The 14,139-nt window shown below is 42.2% G+C and overlaps 1 protein-coding gene across 7 annotated transcripts in view; it reads right to left on the bottom strand.

Annotated features, from left to right (window-relative positions):
- The window catches only part of lyrm9 (LYR motif containing 9), a 147,512-nt gene that overhangs the window by 106,167 nt on the left and 27,206 nt on the right, over positions 1-14,139 (bottom strand). For 3 of the 7 annotated variants that reach the window (XR_009447306.1, XR_007250081.2, XR_007250080.2), the window contains exons 3-4: positions 11,991-12,083; positions 10,327-10,731 (exon numbers count right to left, since the gene is read on the bottom strand). Coding sequence is in view for 2 of the 7 variants with exons in the window: in XM_048557631.2 (XP_048413588.2) it covers positions 10,672-10,731; positions 11,991-12,083 (153 nt within the window). In the remaining 5 variants the exon portion in view is untranslated. Of the gene's footprint in view, positions 1-8,965; positions 9,079-10,195; positions 10,732-11,990; positions 12,084-14,139 lie in introns of those variants that run through there. The other 4 variants (XR_009447307.1, XM_048557630.2, XR_009447305.1 and 1 more) reach the window with 3 other exon arrangements.

The raw sequence follows: 14,139 nt of genomic DNA, 5'->3' as shown, positions 1-14,139 counted from the left end.
CAACTTATCATTGTACAATGAACCTTGATTTCATCAGGGATGTTACAAGAAGAGGAATCACGTGGGGCAATTTATTTGCATCTTAGATACCTAGTCAACATTGAAATAATATGTCACAAATGTAGTTCTTCAACTAGATTCTTTTGGTATTACTTTGAAATCTGATTTTTACATTGTAAACAGCGTACTCACTGACAACTACTATGATGACTAATACAAACATTTCGTAATGCAATTGCACTTCTCTGAAAATCTTTATCATTGTAAAAGGTTAAGGTGCTTAATTAGATCACTGATAATTACGTGTTCTGGTATTTCAGGATCCTGACTCCAAAGGAACAAGATGTGAAGAAGACTGGGAAAATCCAGGAAAGAACATAAATGTATAGCTAAACTTAAAATTATTTTTTACTACAAGAACCTCCTTATCTCCTTACTGGGTGGTAATACGTAAAATATATTCAATGATACATGATCTCTTCTTATGCAGAAATAAAATTATATGCACACTCCTGGGTTGTAAGGAAGATACAAAAGTACAGCCTCATCACATTGCTTTGTATTCACTTACTTAGAGTTACATTTGTGGACTTCCTGCAACATAACTACAGATGGTCAAAGCCTGATGGATAGAATGGCAGATTGGACATCTTCATGAAATATGTAGTTCTGAGATCTATAAGAAATGCCTAAATATACTCAATCAAATCCCAGATGTACTTGTTTTCAAGGACCGCAATTTCCCCTCCACCAGCTGAAAATGCCCTCGACTGCATCTCTCACATTTCCCGCAACTCATCCCTCATATCCCCTCTGCGCAATAACAACAAAGACAGAATACCCCTCGTCCTCATGTACCACCCCACCGACCTCCGGATTCAACACCTGCACCACTTCCACCACCTGCAATCTGACCCCACTACCAAGGACATTCTTCCCTCCCCACCCTTATCTGCCTTCTGGAGGGACCGCTCTCTCTGTGACTCCCTTGTCTGCACCACGCTCCCCACTAGCCCCACTACCCCGGCGCTTTTCCCTGCAATCGCAGGAAGTGCTACACATGCCCCTACACCTCCATCCCAAGCTGCACATTGCTAATGTGGTATATTGTATCTGCTGTTCCCAATGTGGCCTCCTCTACATCAGGGAAACCAAGCAGAGGCTTGGAGACCGCTTTGTGGAACACCAATGCTCAGTTTGTGACAAACAACTGCACGTCCCAGTTGCGAAGCACTTCAACTCCCCCTCCCACTCCTTGGACAACACATCTATCCTAGGCCTCCTGCAGTGCCACAATGATGCCACCACCCGAAGGTTGCAGAAACAGCAACTCATTCTGCTTGGGAACCCTGCAGCCCAATGGTCTCAATGTGGACTTCACAAACTTCAAAATCTGCCCAACCCTGACCTTATACCAAAACCAGCCTCCTTGACCTGTCTGTACTCTCCCACCTATTCGCTCCTACCTCACTGACAACCCCCACCCCCATTTTCTATCTACTAGCCTCATCCTGCCTCCTTGACCTGTGTCTTCCCTCAACTGACCAACCCCCATCCCAAATCCCTACTTACACTCACCTTTACTGACTCCATCCCCACCTCCTTGACCTGTCCATCTTCTCTCCAACTATCTGCTCCTTTATCCATCTATCATCATTGCGTCCCCCATTTCTGAAGAAGGGTCCAAGCCCAAAACATCAGCTTTCCTGCTCCTCTGAAGCTGTTGGCCCACTGTGTTCATCCAGCTCTATACCTTGTTATCTCAATCAAAATATGCATTTTGTCCCCCCTTCAAATTTAAAAGTCCAAGTATGTCTAAATTTTTCCTCACCAGTTCAGCCCTTGTTGTATAGGAACCAGTCCTCCAGCTCTCTGCATCTTTGCTACTGCTTGTCCATCCCCCAAAAATTGACACAAGTCAGAATGCAGTCTGGTCAGAGCACTGTAAGAGTGAGCAGCACTACTTTACGTCATGAATGCCAGCATCAAGTATGTCTTCGTGTCTCTTTCAGCATTCCAAACCGACTATTTATTCAGGATAGCCTAGCCAATTCCTCAATGACCACAAACACTGGCCACCCTTCCAACAGTACTTGTCAACTCAAGCACAGGAGAAGTGACAAGTGTACTTTCACTGCTGCCCACCACAGCATCCAAAAGAAAGTTATTTATTTGAACTTATTTAAATTTAGCATACTGTGTTTGCAGCTCACAATATGGTCTCCTACAAAAAAAGAACTTCCCAACTGGCCTCAGGTCTCAACATAAAATTCAACACTTAGTATCTCACCTGCATTCCATTTGATTTCATTATTGTTTTTTTATAAATGTATTGATTTCTTTGAATTGGCTTTTGAATGGCAGGTATTTAGGATCCTCCCATTCATGTCTGCAGGTACATCTTTTGTTTATTTATTTGTCCCTTTGACTTTATGCCATGAATTATTTTTGTCATTTAATGTCCCTCCACCCTATCACAGAACATCCCTCTTATTCTTCTTTCCACCTGTTTCTAATTTCCTTTCACTTGTTCAATCATTTTGAACCCTTTTTTCAGTTATGATGAAAAGCTTCAGATCTGAAATGTTAACTCTGTGGTTTCTCTCTCCGAAGGTGCCCACTAGGCTTTTCTATTTATTTTTTTTTAAATTGTGGATTAGGCATCATAGCCTTTGGAGAAAAGGAAATGAGGTGCATGGACTTGATAACAAGGAGAGGTGACAGCCTATTGGTATTATCACTGGGCTGTTAATCCAGAGACACAGATAATGTTCTGGGGTTCTAGGTTCGAATCCTACCACAGCAGATGGTGGAATCTGAATTCAATAAATATCTGGAACAAAGTTTAGTGATGACCATGAATCCATTGCCAATTGGGGGTGGGGGGGAACCCATCTGGTTCACTAATCCCCTTCAGGGAAGGAAACTGCCATCCTTACCTGGTATGGCCTACATGTGACTCCAGACCCACAGCAATATGGTCGACTCTGAACTGCCCTCTGGGCAAAAAAGGATGTGCAATGAATGCCGCCTAGCAGTGACACCCTCATCCCATGAATGAATAAACAAAAAAAACATCCCTATTAAATGCCAAATAACAAATCACTATCTCTCCTTACATGTATTTTCTCACTATCATAGACGGCCCAACAACTTGATACTGAATGTGACATTATCATGCTAGTTTGGGATCTTGACCACACCCATAATCCAATGTTCTCTATTGTTTTATGCAACTTTTAAAAATTGTGGATAGTGAGCCTCTCAATTAATGAGGTGTTTGAAGTTGCCGATACATTACTGATATATGCTTGCATTTTTCATTCTCAACATCTGCATAAATTACTTCAACCTCGCAAAGTCCAAGGATGGAATCTTTCCCAACCCTATTCGTGAATATGGTGAGACTGGAAAAATGAGGCTCTCAAAATTGAGAAAACATTGTCCAATTTTGCAATCACATATTGAATAGCAAGACAAAAATCGATCATCAATAGGCCTACTTGTGAGCACTGCATACCATTAGTGCCCAATCTTGCCACATTAGCACACAGTTTCCTCTCCTCAAGTACGACATCAACAATTTCTGACGTGGAGGTCAAAACGTGGGTCTGGTGGTTGCAGGTCCTGCTTACACCTCTGAGTGTCCAACTTGGATAGTAGCCACCAACATCTATTGCTAGCAACTGCCTACAGCCCCCACTCTGTCCATGAAGGTTGGCATCATATATGTTTGTGTTTTAACATATTATCAATGACATGTCCTCAAGTAACTTAGATTAGTTCTCAACTTCAATGTTGCACTTTGGAGTGCACCAATTTTCATTATAATACTACTCCCAGAGCACCTTGCACGCAGGGATAAGGATTGGACCAGGGTTTATTTTAGGAGTCCTTGTTTGCATTCTTAAGTGCTAATTCATTCCTGCCTCACCTTGCTTCATTCAGGACTTAAAGATTCAGAGTATTTCTGCCTTGCATTGCCGTTTAAAGAAGACAGAAAGCCAGGCAACTTGTCATGTTTGTCATTTGTGATTAGTCAAGGAGGTGGCCATATTGCTGAATGGCACTGTGCTATGTCAATGTTAAACCTACAGCATGTGCCAGCAGGTTCCAACATAAACACACCATGTGTTTCAACCAAATGGCCATGTCTCCAAGTGTGAGAGGTGTAGTCCTCAGAAATGTCTGTCTAGGGATTGACCACAATCATTCAAGGCCAGCTTCCAGGGGCTTGGACACAATCAGTTGGCCATTTTAGGCAGTCAAGCTAGGAGTTCTTATTATTGCAGCCCAGGGAATGGGTCAGGTCAGTTCTGCAGGTCCAATGCAACCAGTCAGATTTATGGTAAGTCAGGCAGGAGGCTGCACAGAAATTAGTCACTTATGGAGGAGGTAATGGTTTAGTAGTAGCATGGTAGAGCTGTATATTCAGCATGGAAACTGACCCTTCAGTCCAACCCATCCATGCCAACCAGATATCCTGAATAAATCTGGTCCCATTTGCCAACATTGAATAGGAAGAGTTTAGAGGGATATGGGCCATTCTCCTTTCCAGATGCTCTAATTGTAATGTTCTAATTGTACCAGCCTCCACCACTTTCACACAAAAGGGTGATGTGTGTAATGGAATGAGCTGCCAGAAGAAAAATTCACTGGACTATTAATCCAGAGGCCGAGGCAAAATTTGTGGGGACCTGGGTCTGAATCCAATAAAAATCTGGAATTAAGGGTCTAATGACAATCCATTGATGATTTGTTGGAAAAACCCAGCTGGTTCATTAATAGCCTTTAGGGAAAAAAATTGTCATCATTACCTGCTCTGGCCCACATGTGACTCCAGACCCACAGCAATGTGGCTGACTCTTAAACTGCCCTGTGGGTAATTAGGGACAGGCAATAAATGCTGGCCTAACTGGTGGCAGCTTCATCCCATGAATGAATAAAAAAAAGTAAAATCAGCGAAAAAAAAAGTTCAAGTTGGTCAGGGCTGGACCAAAGTCAACTTTGGGTGTCTGTTCAAATAATGTGAAAGGAGGTTATTGGAAGCCAATACTGTAGGAGGGAAGCTGGGAAAGATAACTGGGGTTATCTGGGGTTATGGTCCAGCATTCTGGGGTGTAGATGGACGATAATTCTAAAAGGGGGAAATTCAATTGATAAATGTGGGAAACAAAAGCTTATAGGAAGACATAGTTTACTATGGGAGGAGTAGAGGGTTCATTGACATCACTTCCACCTTACTTCAGCAGGGGGCATGACTGAGCTGGCACCCTGGGGGGGGGGGGGGGGGGGATCAACTGAGGGGGTCAACGTGGTATGCAAGGAAAAAAAGGACATCGGCATTAGGGGTCTGTGCCAAGCGTGATCAGCCTTGCCTTCCAATCTTATTGGAATTATAAATACAGTAGAAATGGAAAATTGTTGCGAACAGTCCCAAGGTTGTATCAGAGATAATGGGAACTGCAGATGCTGGAGAATCCAAGATAATAAAGTGTGAGGCTGGATGAACACAGCAGGACAAGCAGCATCTCAGGAGCACAAAAGCTGACGTTTCGGGCCTAGACCCTTCATCAGAGAGGGGGATGGGGAGAGGGTTCTGGAATAAATAGGGAGAGAGAGGGGGAGGCGGACCGAAGATGGAGAGAAAAGAAGATAGGTGGAGAGGAGAGTATAGGTGGGGAGGTAGGGAGGGGATAGGTCAGTCCAGGGAAGACGGACAGGTCAAGGAGGTGGGATGAGGTTATTAGGTAGGAAATGGAGGTGCGGCTTAAGGTGGGAGGAAGGGATGGGTGAGAGGAAGAACAGGTTAGGGAGGGAGGGTTAGGGAGACAGGCTGGGCTGGTTTTGGGATGCAGTGGGGGAAGGGTTCACCACCCTCCTGCAAAAATTCCATCCCCTATTCCCAACTCCTCTGCCTCCGCCGCATCTGCTCCCAGGATGAGGCATTCCACTCCTGCACATCCCAGATGTCCACGTTCTTCAAGGACCGCAACTTTCCCCCCCACAGTGGTCGAGAATGCCCTTGATCGCGTCACCCGTAACACATCCCTCACACCCCACCCCTGCTACAACCGCCCCAACAGGATCCCCCTCGTTCTCACACACCACCCCACCAACCTCCAGATACAACGCATCATCCTCCGACACTTCCGCCATCTACAATCCAACCCCACCACCCAAGACATTTTTCCATCCCCACCCTTGTCTGCCTTCCAGAGAGACCACTCTCTCCGTGACTCCCTTGTTTGCTCCACACTGCCCTCCAACCCCACCACACCAGGCACCTTCCCCTGCAACCGCAGAAAGTGCTACACTTGCCCCCACACCTCCTCCCTCACCCCCAAGATGACTTTCCATATCAAGCAGATGTTCACCTGCACATCTCCCAATGTGGTATACTGTATCCACTGTACCCGGTGTGGCTTCCTCTACATTGGGGAAACCAAGCGGAGGCTTGGAGACCACTTTGCAGAACACCTCCGCTTGATTCGCAATAAACAACTGCAGCTCTCAGTCGCGAACCATTTCAACACCCCCTCCCATTCCTCAGACGACATGTCCATCATGGGCCTCCTGCAGTGCCACAATGATGCCACCCGAAGGTTGCAGGAACAGCAACTCATATTCCACTTGGGAACCCTGCAGCCCAATGGTATCAATGTGGACTTTACAAGCTTCAAATATCTCCCCTCCCCCCCACTGCATCCCAAAACAAGCCCAGCTTGTTCCCTCCCCCAAAAACCAACCCAGCTTGTCCCCGCCTCCATAACCTGTTCTTCCTCTCACCTATCCCTTCCTCCCACCACAAGCCACATCTCCATTTCCTATTTACTAACCTCATCCCGCCTCCTCGACCTGTCCGTCTTCCCTGGACTGACCTATCCCCTCCCTACCTCCCCAGCTATACTCTCCACTCCACCTATCTTCTTTTCTCTCCATCTTTAGTCCGCCTCCCCCCCTCTCCCTATTTATTCCAGAACCCTTACCCCATCCCCCTCTCTGATGAAGGTTCTAGGCCCGAAACGTCAGTTTTTGTGCTCCTGAGATGCTGCTTGGCCTGCTGTGTTCACCCAGCTTCACGCTTGTTATCATACACTCAGAAACATCTGGTTTTCAATTACTCTTATTACGTGTACTGTGGCAGCTCCTGGCTGGAGAAGGTAACTTGATGCACAGCTTAGCTTTAAATGTGGCACAGTTGCCAGAAATCCAACAAAGGTTTTGGAAGAGATTAGCATTCCTGCCATTGGTGAATGCATGATAACACAAGTGGAACAGTATAGAGGCATGGTGCATGAATAATGTGCTGCAGAGAACTGCAGACGAAACCTCCCTAAAGTTCATGGCACGAAACGCTCCAAGAAACTTCCTAAAATAGACATTTAGTTGATTTCTGGAAAAATTCAGTCCTACCTTTTCAAAAGGGCACTGCTTAGAATAAATTACAAGTGTACAATGCCTCGGTTTTAAACACTTGTGTGTACTCCGATATGGACCTCAAAATCCAGGATACACTGGGATAGCAAAGTGTGGAGCTGGATGAACACAGCAGGCCAAGCAGCACCTTAGGAGCACAAAAGCTGATGTTTCAGGCCTAGACGCTTCATCAGAAAAGGAGTTCTGACGATTCCCACCCCAAAAACTAAATAACTCTTCCTTGCAGACAGATTTTCATCAATAAAGTCTTTCTAAATATTACAAGTGCAACCTAAGAGATTTACTATTCATAGATGGACCACCACAAATTAAAAAAGATATTTTCAAAAACAAGGGGGAGAAAAAAAAAGAGAATTGAAAAAGAGAAAAAAAAAGCATGGTAACAATTTTCCAGCATAACTTATCTTGGAGTTTTCAGCAACCTTGCAATGTTATACTGTGTCACTGATATCAGGAGATGAATGGCCAATAGTACAAGCACAAAAAAAAACTTGAGCACTTTTAAAGAAGTGCCAGATAAAAAGATTTTATTTTGCAGCTGACGAAAACAATAGGTACAATATGTGGTACAAGCTGATCTAGTATATTTTAATATTTACTTTGGAACACTTCAAAAGATATTTTTATTACATAGTTTCCGGCTGGTGCTCCACAGCCAATAATTTTAGTGCTAGTCAGCCAAGATCAGTTGTCATTCTGCAATTAAATTTGTGCACAATAAAGGTCTTTTAAACACCAGTTCTGATGAAAAGGTCATAGACTTGAAACAAAACTTTTTTTCCCTCCACAGATGCTGAGAGACCTTCTGAGTATTTCCAGCATTTTCTAATTTTATCGAAAAAAAATGAATGACCATGATGAATTTTTGTTGTGACTGAATACAAATATTGGTAGAACTCCTCCACTGATAGAGGTGCAATGGAGCAATTTACATATACGAGGACTGGATTACAGTTAAATGATTTGTCTAAATGACAACTTTCCAGATAACCACACAACCAACCAAACATTGAGTACAGCAATAAAATTTCACTCAAGAGATCGTGCCCACTGATTAGAGTAGTCCTTGAACTCAAATCATTAAACGTTACTGCTGAGAATGCTATCAACCCAGAAAGAAACATTAACATTAACATTTTACACATATTCTTTCTGACAAGAAGTTAGTTTCCAATTAACTAACACAGAACCCTTCCCACAACACCATTTCAATAGCTTCCCTCTTCTCCTTGACACTGGCTTCATTCAAACTGGCACAAGCATTAGCTTTATCCCCCCCCCCCCCATTATACCAACAAGGAGCAGGGGGAAGCAATGGCCTAGTGGTATTAATTGCTGGACTGTTAATCCAGAGGCCCAGGTAACATTCTGGAGACTCAGGTTCAGATTCCACCATAAGAGATGGTGGAATCTGAATTCAATAAAATGTCTGGAATTAACAGTCTAATGATGACCATTGTCAATTTTCAGGAAAAACCCATCTGGCTCACAAGCATTCTTTGGGGAAGGAAACGGTCATCCTTACCTGGTCTGGCCTACATGTGACTGCAGACTCACTGCAACGTGGTTGACTGTGAACTATCCTCTGGGCAATGTGGGATAGGCAATACATTCTGCCGAGCCAGTGACACCCTCTTTCTGTCAAATGAACAGAAAACATGCTCTGATCTTGTTCCTCCTTTGCTCAACGGCACAGAGTCTTGCTATAATGCATGTTCAATTAGTCTGGTAGCACTCAGACAAAGGAGGATTCATTTACAATTCAACTGCACTGCGGAAAGTCTACCAAAGTGAATCCAAAATTCAAAAATAAGATTGGATCTTATTGCTCACAGGGATTAGTAACAAAACTAAAATTGACTTACAATGTTGGTATCCTGTTTCTGCTTTATAAACAACAGTTATCTGAATTTATGCATGGAAAAAATCTATCGTAATCTAAAATGAAAACTCTATAAATATAATGTATCCCCATCCTCACGTTCATACCGACCCGTCATTTTACATCAGTGATAATGGGAACTGCAGATGCTGGAGAATCCAAGATAACCAGCCCAGCTCTTCCCCTCCCCCCACTGCATCCCGAAACCAGCCTGTCTCTGCCTCCCTAACCCGTTCTTCGTCTCACCCATCCCTTCCTCCCACCCCAAGCCGCATCTCCATTTCCTACCTACTGACCTCACCCCACCTCCTTGACCTGTCCATCTTCCCTGGGCTGACCTATCCCCTCCCTACCTATACTCTCCTCTCCACCTATCTTCTTTTCTCTCCATCTTCGGTCTGCCTCCCCCTCTCTCCCTGTTTATTCCAGAACCCTCACCCCATCCCCCTCTCTGATGAAGGGTCTAGGCCCGAAACGTCAGCTTTTGTGCTCCCGAGATGCTGCTTGGCCTGCTGTGTTCATCCAGCTTCACACTTTGTTATCCATCATTTTACATCTTTGCTCCTAAGAAAGTCAAATTAGGAGTTATGGTATCAACTGCATTCTTGAAAGTGGGGAGCAGCAGAAAAGATTTCTTGAAATGTGAGGCCTCAGGAACCTTGATAGTATTTTCCAAAACGTCCGGAAATTGAAAAAAAATGAAAAATAACACTTTTAAAAGTGTGGTTATAATTAGGTTTGAAATGTATCATAAATGCAATTGACCACTCCCCCCATACCCTGAAAAAAAAATCAATGGAACAGATCTAATGGCATTAAATATCCATGCTTAGATCAACTCCAACCAATATTACTAAAACAAGTAGCCAAAGATGGCTGCAAAACAATATTTAATATAAAACAGACATATTTATATGTATGGAACGTTCAGCAGAATATACACATCCTCCCATTATAATTGGACAATCAAGAACTTTTTTTTCAAAACAAAGTCAGTTACTTACTCAGTGTTAGAAGGCAGCAAGATCCGAATGTGAATTGCATTATACACTGATACTAAAGCTCATTAAGTGGCATTGGCAAAACATCTTAGAAACAGCCAGAAGTTCAAAGTCTCTAATTTAAGTCAATTAAACTGCATTAAACATGGTACGCTCCAACTTCAGAAACAGATTACAACCCTGAACTGAAATCTTTGTGTATTGCTTCCTGTATAAATATTCTTAATATATTTGCAATTACTGTTTTGCTATTAATCTTTAACAGTCCAAGTTAAATAAATACACATCTATTTAATCATTGCTTATGAGTGACACTGCATCGCTATAACAAAAATCCTATATATCTTGTTATTTTGTTTGCTTGGACTCTGGGTCTTTTTCTAACTTCTTCTGCTTCATATGTTTATACTGCAAAACAAAACAAAAAAAAGAGGTTAAACAATGGATCGGAATAAAAACAGACATGCAGCTGACCCCACCTCACTCCTTCCAGGAAATGAACACTGCAATTTTGAGTTCTAGTTCATCTCTCTGATGTATCTGACAGCAGACCAAGATCAGGAACGCTATGTATAGAAACTCATTCATTCAACACAAATCTATAAACTAATTGGCAAAAAAAATAAACACATGGAATGTCAGCTCAGATTCTGCTGTCCTGTCCCGTGATAATGTGTACTTACAACATTTTCTGCTTTTATTTCTATTTATCTTTCTCATGGTGTAACTTAAGCACTACCAAAAGCTCATTTGTAGCATACAGAACCCACAGTAGTTGGTTGCATACATGGAAGCCCTCATACTTTTCACACAGAGGCCGCTTTTGGATGGTCAGTCTTGTTTCTTGTAGTCCTAGTTGCCAAATTCTTGATGAACTAGCACATAATGAGACATCATGTAGGTTTCTTTTTAAATTAAGTAATGGGAAGTGTTTGCCAATGGCCAGGCTGGCCATCACCGCCTATCCCTAATTGCCTTGAAAGCAGATAAGAGTCAAACACATTGCTGTTTGTCTGGAGTCATATTTAGGCCAGACTAGGCAAGGACAACAGATTTCCTTTCCTAAAAGGCATTAGTGAATCAGATAGGATTTTCCTCACAAAAAAAAATTTCACCATCATCATTAGATACTCAATTCCACATTATTGAATTTAAATTTCACCATCTGCCATGCTGGGTTTCAAACCCCCATCCTCAGAACATCAGAGGAGTTTCCGGATTAATAGTCGAGCACTAATACCACTAGGCCATCACATCCCCAATGTCCTGAGATGTAGCATCTAGAATTAAAAAACAAGGTGCCCTTGGAATGGCCAACAGTGAATCAGAGTCGTGACTCAGATGCTCCCTTTTATATTGCCAATTAAACATTTAATCACAAAAGTAGGCAGTAAAGTGTAATAAAAAGTGTGTATCCAATGCAATACAAAAACTGAGGATATTCATTTGTTAAGTGAGAAGAGTGCACCATGGGAAAGAGGTGGATCCTTTCCCCACAATTAACCTTCATTGTCAGGACACAAGCGTCTGAACTTCATTCTTTGTTTTATAATATGTCTTTGCTGGGTGGAGTACTGACCCTTGCTCCTGATGGCACACCATCAGTGCAAGAACACATTAATACATTATCTACAAATACAATGGCAATATGAACAAAGCATACTTACTTTAGACAAGATCCAGTCAGCATCTTCAATTGCTCTTTTGATGATCTGTTTGATTCGTTCTGGATCATCTTCATCTGCATGAACGTTAAAATTCTGCAAGGTGTGAAATTACCCTTCATTTTAGGTTTTATTCACCGATTTCTTTCAATATAAATGCAATTGGGTAACAAATCCAACATAATTACGACATTAGTGACATCATTTTATTTACAGCGTTGGACTATCCCTGATATTAGTTGTCTCCTTAGCTGTAAAAGGCATTCAATGTCTTTCAAAACAGCAGTGTTTTCTATTCTAGACAAGATCTATTTCAGCGAATACATAATACTTAAAAAGAAAAAAAAATTAATACTTTTTAACAGTATAATTTTAAAATAAGGCATACCAGATAATAATATGAAGCAAAACTCTAAATTCACCCCATCTCCTCTTGATTTAAGTACAAGTGTGAAGAAAGACAAAGATGATAAGGTCATAAGAAATAGAAGTAGGGGAATGCCATTTTGCCCATTGATTCCTCCATTAAATACAAGATCACAGCTAATCTGGTTGTGGCCTTAGCTCCATTTTCTTGCCTGCTGTACATCATCTTTGATTCTAGTCAAACAAAAATCCATCCAACTCAGCCCTGAATATATTCAATGACCAATCCTCCACTGCTCTCTGGGATAGAGACCACCAGAAATTAATAATTCCCAGAAAAAGTCACTTTTAAAACTGTGCTCCTAGTTCTAGATTCCCCCCACGGCAGGGAACACCCTCCCAGCATTCATACTGTCAAAATATGGAGAAATCTTATTCAAACATAAATGATCGCCGTGCAGTATTCCAACCTCCAATGGGACTTAGTTCAGTCTTTTGTAAGTCACAGAATAGATTCATTGCAGAGGATCATTTAGCTCATCATTTTGACACCAGCTTTCCAAATAAGCAGTTCCTTTAGTGCCTTCCTCCTGCCTCTTCCTTTCATAGTCTTCCTTTCCTGTTAAGTCCAATTCCATTTTGAATGCTTCAAATGAACCTGCCTCCACCATACCCTCAGGCAATTTATTCCAGACTTAATCACATGACATGATTTTTTTTGCCTCATATTACTTTAGCTTTTTGACACAAACCTGAAATTTGAGCCCTCTCATTCGATATTTTCACAAATAAGAGCAGTTTTTAAACTTACGGACTCATACCCATCAGCCATGATTTAAATGGCAGAGTGGACTTGATGGGCCGAATGGCCTCACTTCCACTCCTATGTCTTATGGCCCTGTGGTCATGATTTCGAATACCTCCAAATACTCTCAACCTTTTGTCTTTTGGAAGACAGTTTCAATATCTCTAATACTTATAGATTTCTTTTTCTTGGAACCACTGTCAAGAAACTTTTGACTTCTCAGCAACACCTTAATGTGTTCATAACATATGCAGTTCCAAGAACTGGAGACAATACTTCCTGATAAAAATATCTGCTCCTTTCATTCCAAGAATCAGCTGAATGAATTTTTTCCAAAGTGCTTCTGATAGAATACGTTCTACCTTAAGGAGACCAAAATACACAGCACTCTAGATACGGCCTCATCCGTGCCCTCTATTGTTATAGCATGACTTGTCTTTTTTTTAAGACAATAGGCCAACATTCCAGTTGCTGTCTTAAACACTTGCTGCACCTGCACGCTAAAAAAATGATTCCTATACAAGGGCACCCAGACCCTTCTATACTGCAGCATTCTGCAATCCTTCTCCACTTAAAAATGAGACAGGATGAACAGAAAAACCCTTGATTTTCAGTGAGCAGACCTGTAGAATCGAGTGTGACCCAACCTACTCCCCTGACTGACTTCGAATGGCACCCCTGGCTGATCACCATGCCACCCACCAAGTGGTTGCATCAGATCCACTTTTCTGTTCATCCTGCCAGTATGAACAACCTTACGATCTCACAATTGTACTGCATCTGCCCACTTTTTGCTCACTCACTTTATCTAGATCCTTTTGCACACTTTTGTATTTTCCTCCTACTTGCTTTCCTACCTTTGTCTCACAGCAAATCTGTAAACAAATAGGCCGAGCAGTCACTTAATTCAAGTTGTGAGTAATCTCTTCAAGTAGTACAGACTCCAGCATGATCCCATTACACTAGCTAAGTTTGCAGACC

Source organism: Stegostoma tigrinum, chromosome 27, assembly GCF_030684315.1.
Source record: "Stegostoma tigrinum isolate sSteTig4 chromosome 27, sSteTig4.hap1, whole genome shotgun sequence".
In the NCBI taxonomy this organism is placed as follows: domain Eukaryota; kingdom Metazoa; phylum Chordata; class Chondrichthyes; order Orectolobiformes; family Stegostomatidae; genus Stegostoma; species Stegostoma tigrinum.
Note: the sequence above shows the minus strand (reverse complement) of the source record. Positions and strands in the feature narration are given on the sequence as shown.